This window comes from Lycium barbarum, chromosome 1 (assembly GCF_019175385.1).
Source record: "Lycium barbarum isolate Lr01 chromosome 1, ASM1917538v2, whole genome shotgun sequence".
Classification (NCBI taxonomy): domain Eukaryota; kingdom Viridiplantae; phylum Streptophyta; class Magnoliopsida; order Solanales; family Solanaceae; genus Lycium; species Lycium barbarum.
Genome location: NC_083337.1, coordinates 157,019,817 through 157,028,642, shown reverse-complemented (window position 1 = coordinate 157,028,642; position 8,826 = coordinate 157,019,817). Strand labels below are relative to the sequence as shown.

At 33.6% G+C, this 8,826-nt stretch overlaps 1 protein-coding gene across 1 annotated transcript; it reads right to left on the bottom strand.

The window, feature by feature from the left end:
- Positions 1-90: 90 nt before the first annotated feature.
- LOC132599688 (probable inactive receptor kinase RLK902) lies at positions 91-4,052 on the bottom strand. Its single transcript, XM_060312968.1, has 2 exons — positions 2,355-4,052; positions 91-1,236 (listed from the first exon to the last, which is right to left on the bottom strand). The coding sequence occupies exons 1-2, from the start codon at positions 3,688-3,690 to the stop codon at positions 623-625; spliced, it is 1,950 nt and encodes a 649-aa protein (XP_060168951.1). The 5' UTR covers positions 3,691-4,052; the 3' UTR covers positions 91-622.
- Between the last annotated feature and the right edge of the window lie 4,774 nt (positions 4,053-8,826).

The window sequence follows — 8,826 nt, the reverse complement described above, 5'->3', positions numbered from 1 at the left end:
ACGCATGCAAAGCCAGCAATGAATCACATGCACGCATGCTTCTTATTTTCAGATAACTGCCATTGACAGTAAGAACAGAAAAAGCAAAAATTAAAAGCTGAAGTAGTAATAATTACAAAAAGCATTATCAACCCAACAAGAATAAATGGTACAGATATTGGCCCCCCAAAAGAAAATGAAAGGTGCCACTACGAGCCCGTTTGGATTGGCTTATAAGTTGGCTTATAAGCTGTTTTTAGCTTTTTTGAGTGTTTGGCTGACCAGCTTAAAGTCATTTTGTATTTAAAATAAGCTCAAAAAAATAATTGAGTCAATTTGACTTAACTTATCTAAAGCAGCTTATAAGCTGAAAACAACTTATAAGCCAAAAAAAATAAGTTGGGCTACCCCAACTTATTTTTTTTGACTTATAAGCTGTTTTCAGCTTAAAGCCATAAGCCCATCCAAACAGGCTCTACAATAGAAACTTTGGAGGAAAATGGGCCATAACCTGTAAATTCAAACTGAAACAAGAAACAAGAAGTTCAATATGCTTAAAAAATTGGCTCAGTATATTATATTGGTGATGAAACTGACTTTTAGCTTAATTACTACACATCTTGAGGGATTAATAAGGACCACTTCAATCTGTTGCATTAGCAAGATCAGAGTGTGCATGATTATCATCATATAAGCTTGAACGTCGAAGCTCTTCAATTTGCTTAGATATCTCGACCATTGAAGGCCGGTTATCAGGATATTGAGCTGTACAATCTATTGCTAGCTGCAGTAGTTGCACCATCTGTTCTTCAGCAGTTTGGTATCTTAGGAGTTCAATATCGAAAACTTCAGAAGGCCATTCTTCGCGAACAACCGATTGAACCCATCTTGGCAAGTCAACACCTTCTTCATTTAAAAGGGCATGAGTTGGTGCCTTCCCAGTAAGAAGCTCCAAGAGTAATACTCCAAAGCTATAGACATCTGCCTTTTGGGAAACCTTGCGAGGATCGGTTACTTCTGGAGCACGATATCCTGCTACTCGAGTTGGGGAGGATGGAGGGCCAACTAAGTTGGCTAGGCCAAAATCTGAGACGCGTGCTTCATATGATTTGGTGAGAAGAACATTGGATGATTTGATATTCCCGTGGGAGATGTTAGGACCTTGAGAGTGTAGGTATTCGATGCCACGGGCAATTCCGAGGGCAATACTGGACCTGATTTCCCAATTCAATGGTGTTCTACCAGCCCCCTTGCTTCCTAGTAAATTAAAGAAATTGTAGTGAATAGAAAGTAGGCTCCAAGCAACAGTTCCTTTCAACTCCTTAGCTAACTTTAACATTTTTCAAGTGTTGCAGAGGCAAAACTGTATGATAAGTTCATACAAAAAATTCACATGCCAGAACAGTTTGAACAATTAGAAAAAGAGCATATTAGACCTACTAATTATTAGGGCTAAAAGAGAGATTATGTTTGTGCTTGTGCAACTTCACCTGTTTATGGTTAGACAGGGTACCTACAAAAAAACACAAGGACCCTTTGGCTATAATGAAATCACCAAATCAAATGGAGTACTACTTATTGCTTTTAATTACAAACAACTTTAGATTTAACATACTTATATTAGAAGCATGTTTTACATGATGGCCTAAGGTAAAGATAAGAAATTACTGCTTAATTATAGCCTCTAGGATCACATTTTCATTGGATTGAGGGCCCAAATATAGACATTGCATGTTACACTGTAAGCAACAAGTCAAACTAATTACTCTGATACTAAAGAAAGAAAAGAACAACAGATTGCACTGGTACTCCCTCAGTTTCATTTACTTGGCCCTTAAAATAAAAATAAATTTTCGTTTTATTTTTTCATCTTAGAAAATCAAGAGAGATTTATAGTTTTCTTCCATGTAACCTTTATCATAAAGTAACTATATAAAGAAATAGTAGTCTAACTTATATTTTCAAAGCATAATTAATAAGGTTAATTTAGTAAAACAAACCTCTCTAATATATAATTTCTTAAGGGGAGTGCCAGTCAACAAGGGCTAAGAAAAATATAAGGGGGGAGTAATTAAGTAGCATGGCTCCAACAAAATATTAAAAGCTGGAACAAAATACAGTGCATCTACAGAATAAGGGAAAAAGAAGTAAAAGCACCACCTATTGGTAGCTATGTTACTCCTATTCTTTAAAAATATCGCAGAGGGCATGTTGAACTCTCTAAATATTGTGATTTTTTTAGGATTCATGCCGTCGATGGGCTCCAGATCCTCCAAAAGTAGTGAATTTCTTGAGGATCCAATTAGGGTAGGTAACATTTTTAAAAAGTCTTAAGCAACATAGATTGACACCGAAAGAGTTTAACTATAACTTACCATGAAGAAGTGCAGACAAGCTCCCCATAGGCATATAGTCAAAGACAAGAAGTTTTTCCTCCTTACTGAAATAATAAGCTCTGAGAGGCACCAAATTCTCATGATTCATTGCTCCAACAGTTTCAATTTTCTCCTTACACTCCCTTTCAGATATAGCCACATCTCTCAATCTCTTAACAGCAACAATTGTACCTATCTCCAAAACTGCCTTATAAGCTGTTCCAAATGTCCCCTTTCCAAGAACCTCTGCAGAAGCTCTCAACAAATCCTCCAAATCAAATGCCTTATAATAATCACCAAAAAACACAAGCTTTTTAGTCCGAGTTTCAACCCAATTCTCATCACCACTACTCAATGATGCACCAGCAGCCACTAAATTCCCATTGTTTACACCTTCATTTTCAGGTTTCTCAATTTGCTTCCCCTCAGTAACTTCTGTTTCATGTTGCTTAATTGTCTGAACATCTAAAGACCTCGTTTTTTCGCCAGTTTTCGTCCTAAATAATACCAACAAAATCGACAAAAGAATTAAAAAACCTGCAGCAGAACCAATGACAATCCCTGCAATAGCTCCACTTGAAAACTTCTTTTTCTTATCACTGGAATTCCCCATTTCAATTCCAGCAGTAGCTATAGCAGGCGGAGTCTTATTATTTCCTGGACAAACACCAAGAGGCTTTCCACAAAGTGAATTTCCAATAAAAGCACTCACAGGCATTTTCTCCAAACTTCTCGGAATAGAACCATTTAGTTTATTAAAAGACACATTAAACTGTTCAAGATTAGGAAACTTTAACTCAGGTAAAGACCCAAAAAACTGATTTTTCTGAACAAGAACTGTCCTCAATCTAGTCAACTTGTTAAACGAAGATGGAATTTCACCAGAGAAATTATTATCAGCAATATTCAACCGAACTAAAGAGTGAAGCCCAGATAGAGAAGAACCAACAGGGCCAGTAAAAAAGTTACCATGCAGATAAACGTTACGTAGCTCAACACATTTTGAAAGATCATTAGGGAGAGGACCTGAAAGGCGATTGACACGAAGACTAAGTGTACGTAAACGAGTGAGGTTGGAAATTGTGTTCACTGAAAGTGTACCGGAGAGAGCGGATGCCGGTAACCTGAGTACAGTGACACGGTTGTTTTCGCATTGTATGCCAGCCCAGTTGCATGGGGAGGTACTGGTGGTGTTCCAGAGTAATGTACGGCCACCCACAGCGGAACGAAAGGCTAGAAGGGCAGTGCGATCGGTGGTAAGATCAAACGAAGTTGTGATAAACATGAGAGAATGAATGAGAATGAGCAACAACAGCATTGTCAACATTTTCAGCATTGTGTGTGTAATTAAATATGGTGCAAGAAGTAAGAAATGCTACAAGTTTATACCAGAGAGAAATGGAAGGAGTGATGAAAAATGTATAGTAGTAGTACAATAAAAAAGAGAGTGGAAAAAAGAAAGAAACACAAAATTAGCTGTTAAATCAGCATTTGATTATGGTCAACTACCAGTTGATGGATGTCATGATTGAGTACTGTCTCTGCTCTCGAGAGCAAGTATCAAATCTTGCTCTTTTTCTTTTTCTTCTTTTATTCCCTTTTCGTTTAATGTGTCTTAATTGATTACATATATTTTAAAAGTGTTTGCTAAAACCTTGTGATTTTAGTTGTTAGCGGGATGCTTTTTGCATCAGATGTTATTTCGATAGTAGAGTATCATTAATTTAGAACTAGAGCAACAATAACAATGTTTACACGCTTTAATATTAAACAAGTTAAAGTGTTATATGAATCTCCACTCCTTTATTTAAGCATAAATATACTAATGATGCTCGCTGCATCAAGTTCAAGTTTCACCTGTTGCCTTTTATCTTAATAGGAGTAGGTGCTTGTAGTGTGTACTAAAGAGGAGTGACATAAGTTTTCCAAAACGTGTGTATGTTAAAATAAGAATATTAAAATGAAAAGAATATTTGTTTTATACCTTGGTCACTAGAAATTTTTGGTTGTGAAAAAAGAAGAAAAACAACAAAAATCTACTGAAATGAATACGAAGACAAATATTAGAAGATATTAAAACCTTTTATCGTGAGGATAGGTTTGATAGAAAGAAAAGATGGCAAAAGAAGAGTGGGAGCCAATTCTGCCTGTTTTGTCCAAAGTCGTCCAGCATCATATCGTCCTTACGAGGACCCAACAAATCCAAAACGATCTTGATACAAAAATTTACTGACAAATAATGTGAATAGGAAATCTCTTGGTAAGAATGCTTTATCCTCTAGCTAGTTATAGTAGATCATTCTTGTTTCTTTTTTTCTTTCTTTCTGAATTTCCAATTATATCAAATATAGGACTTCTATTGAATAGATTCGATGCACTGTATTTCAAAACTATTGAAATTCATATTTTAAGTAAAAGACCTATCTACATTTCTCTTCAAAATTTCCTTCATTACATACTCGAGAATTAATTCCGCGTATATAAACTTGCACAAATGGTCAATTCTAAGTTCGACACGTAAGGAAAGTTGCGGTATAATTAAAAATTGACAAAATAAACCAGAGCTAACAGCTAACTATATCATCATCCAGATCAGAAAATAATCAATATAAAATTGTAAATCAACACTCAAGATCAACTAACTAACGGTGACAAATGCTTTTCAGGAAGGATAAGAAAAGAGAATACACGGTGGCGTGATTGGTGAATAAGCTTTGTTTTCTTAGTCATTTTCTTGGTTGAATTAGAACTTCAAGAAACCCTTTTCTATTCCATCAATAATATTTAGGTCTAAGTTATATATATTGATAGTGTAATGATATTTTACATTATTAGCATAGTTTATACTATAGTGTTATTTCTTTCAGATCACTAATTAGTGTTTATTATAGAGTTTTACTACTAATTACCTTACAAGTGATCGGATTGCAATGATGAGTTAGAGGGGCGGAAGAAGTTCATGTAAATCCCTTCGCCGAAAAATCATTAAGGTTAAATTTTTTGCATATCTATATATATATATAGCAGAGTATGAATTACTCTCTCGGGGAAAATACGATCTCCGTTACTATATTGATTGTGTAAATAATTTTCACATCACCAGTTCAAAGAGCTTAATAACAATAATTACAAGGATTCTTCTTTCCATCTTTTCTTGACAAATTTCTTTCTTCTTTTATTTTTTTCCTACTTTTCATGGTTGATCAAAAGCTATTGTCAATGAGCGAACAAAATTACCAAAGTACGTTCCCACATGGATAATGCAGAAGAGAACTGCCATTATATATGTCTGTCCAAAAATAGGAATAAGTGAATTTACCATTCATCATTCTTTATTTCTTTTTCATTTTTCCTTTCCCCCCACATACGTATAAAACTGACATTTATAAAGAATCCTAAAGTGCATGGTTGCATCCAGACTAAAGACTATTCATACCCTTTTCCACATTCGATCCTCAGCCTTTAGCTTTTAAGGGGAAAAAAGAAAAAAAAAAAAAAGAGAATGCTGAGATACTGTTGTTGCATTAAAGTCATCAATGGTAAAAATTTGTTGCCCGAAATTTACATCAAAGTATACTAGTAGTAATTATTTATGATTAAGACATTTTCTTAATTAGGCGTGCTTGTTTTATGAAGAACAAATTTGACAATTTGTTACAAAGTTAGTTTGTTCAATCGAGTGTAATTAAGCACAAGGAATCCAATCGATTTCTTGTAACAGAGAGAGAGAGAGAGAGAGTTCATGTACTGGATGAATGAAGGGTCTTACCAACTAAAGATAGGTGGAGAAAACAAAGCAAATTATGAATAACAAGACTTAATAGCTGTTAACGTAAATAGTACTTCAGTATTTGTAGTAAAGATTTCAGTTCCAAAAGTATTACTACTTACTAGTACCCACTTGAAGCTTGTTAGCATAAGCAGAGTCTTGTTCCTTCTCTCTTGGTGTGCCCTTAATTTTAACATATGTCATGTGTCTCTAATCTAAATTAAAATTTGAGGAAAATGAAGAGAAAGGAATCGGAGAGGAGCCCGATCTTGTCTTCATGCATCCATTTTTTCAATTATACTCTTAAATACTAATATAATCGATCCATATTATTTATCTTTTAGTCTTTTTAGACCCTTAGAAATATTTAATTAATTATAATAGTATATTTATCTAAAGTATCCTTCATTTGTTCTTACATGTCCTACTTAACAAATACGCCATTGATTACACTAGTAAAAGTAAATTTAGAAGGCAAAGAGTGACTAATACTCCCTTTGTTCCATTTTACTAGTGCAACTTTGCAATCCCCTCAAAAAATATTTATTAAATGTTTATTTTACTAAGTTCCACAAATAACTATGCTTTGAAGATCTAAATTTGGTTACTTAGTACTCTACTAAATTTTAGAAATAATTATTTAATAATAAGGGTAAAAGTGTAAAAAATAAATAAGTCTCTCTTAATTTATTAAAATAACCAAATAAAAGACAAATTTAGTCTAGTATTCTCTAACTCCACTAGTAAAAAATAAGGAGAGAACACGAAGAAACGTACACTATTTTGACCGTTTTATTATGGGACACGAAAAGAACAAATGATTAATTAGTTAGTAGTAATGGGGAAGCTGGTGCCTAACGGAAATTACTAATCTTGTGAAAAACTTCATAAATTCACCTCCCTTGGATCTTGTAATCATGACAGTGTCACTTAATCTTAATGAATGTGATGAGAGGAAATTCTTTCTCTTCTAATCCAAGTAATAATACGGCTTTTGCAACTTAATAACTATACTACTTTTGCTATGCTGGACGAGAATGGTAAAGAAATTGGGTTAACCTCTTTGTATTAAAGAAACACGCATCTCCAAGTTCATCCAAAAAGAAAGAAAAGCAAACACTTATATATTCGAAAGAATTAGTCGTTGTAAAAAAAAAACTTTTTTGACCTCATCAACTTTCTAATTTAACTATCAAGCAGGAAAGTATTCAACATGAACGTGAAATTGTAAAACAACAGTGCTTTATTTGTCATCAGGCACTCAATTATGAGTAATATAGCTGTTGTAGTCGACACAGAAAGAAAGGAAACTGATTTGGCCAAAGGATATATTTTTCCTTACCTTTTGCATAAACAGTATGATTGAGGACTTCAAGATTTTGCATAATCATTCCGACGAGTAAGGTTTCTGGATATGTTATAAGCCAATTGGTCCGTTACAATTTCATCACTAATCTGTGAATATTTTTTCCACCAAAAAGTCAAATAATTTTAATTAAATTTTGTCATGTTAAAAAATTTGTGGCGGGGTTCACGGGTCCGTCACAATTTTATCCTCGATTGGTACGTCCGAAATTTTATTTTTCTCCAAAAGGCTAGTGAATTTTCAATATGTCTGTCAAATTGGTGACGAATTGTAATAGACCCTCATTTTGTTATAAATTAGTGAGATACTATTATTTACGTGTTAAATTTGCAACTGAATCGTGATAGATTATCAATTTATCATGTTTGTCATAAATTACATGCACATTGATGAATTCCGTCACAACTTGTTCATCAAAATATTTCGTCACAAATTCGTATTTTTTTCACAATAATGCCAAACAGGCCAAAGACATGTATGTACATATCGAATAAATTAAAAAACTAAGCGACCACCTACACCTATACGTTGGTGGTAATTTGACGTATGATTTATGATAGTAAAATCACAACACTCTTTTATCATACATTAAAATAACTGAACTGCTTGTAAATTCTCCGTAAATTTATCTGAAAAGTTAGAATGACAGTATGTGAAATTAACCTCTTATAGCCCTAAGGATACGCTTCACTTTGTTCACTCCTGTGACTTGTTTCCTCTACTTTTCTGGTCATCTAAAGATCTAATGCTCTGTATTGCAACATACCGCGCATGCACAAAAAAAAAAAAAAAAAAAAAAAATTGGACAGGGCTAGCAGCAAACTGGTATTCTTGAAACTAAGGGACACAATTTAGAAGGTTCCACAGAAGATTAAAAAGAGAAAAGGTGCAAATATATCTTTTAACTTTACGATTTATAGTAGATATACTTCTTATTAGAAAAGTGGTGCATATATACCTCTGCCGTTACACAAATGATGCAGATATAACCTTTTTACCGACGGAACTTTTTTTAAAAAACATTTAGCTTATTATTTAATTAAAAAAATGTCACGTGGCTTAAAAAAAAAAAATCTACCCATTTATTTTTGGTAGACTTTTTAAAGCCAAGTGATAATTTTTTTTCTAGTGGATCGGGTGTAGTTCGTTTAAAAAAATGGGTAGACTTATTTTTTTTAAAGCCACGGAGATATTTTTTTTAAACGAACCAGACCCGACCCATTAAGAAAAAAATTACCATGTGACTTTAAAAAAATAAGTCTACTGAAAAATGGGTAGACATTTTCTTTAAAGTCACGTGACATTTTTTTATTAAAAAAATAAGCTAAATGAATTTT

Coding starts and splice junctions, on each gene's coding strand:
- LOC132599688 (XM_060312968.1), bottom strand. CDS start 3,690: ATGCTGAAAATGTTGACAATGCTGTTGTTGCTCATTCTCATTCATTCT. Junction 1,237..2,354: donor CTTGTCTGCACTTCTTCATG/GTAAGTTATAGT, acceptor TTAATTTACTAG/GAAGCAAGGGGGCTGGTAGA.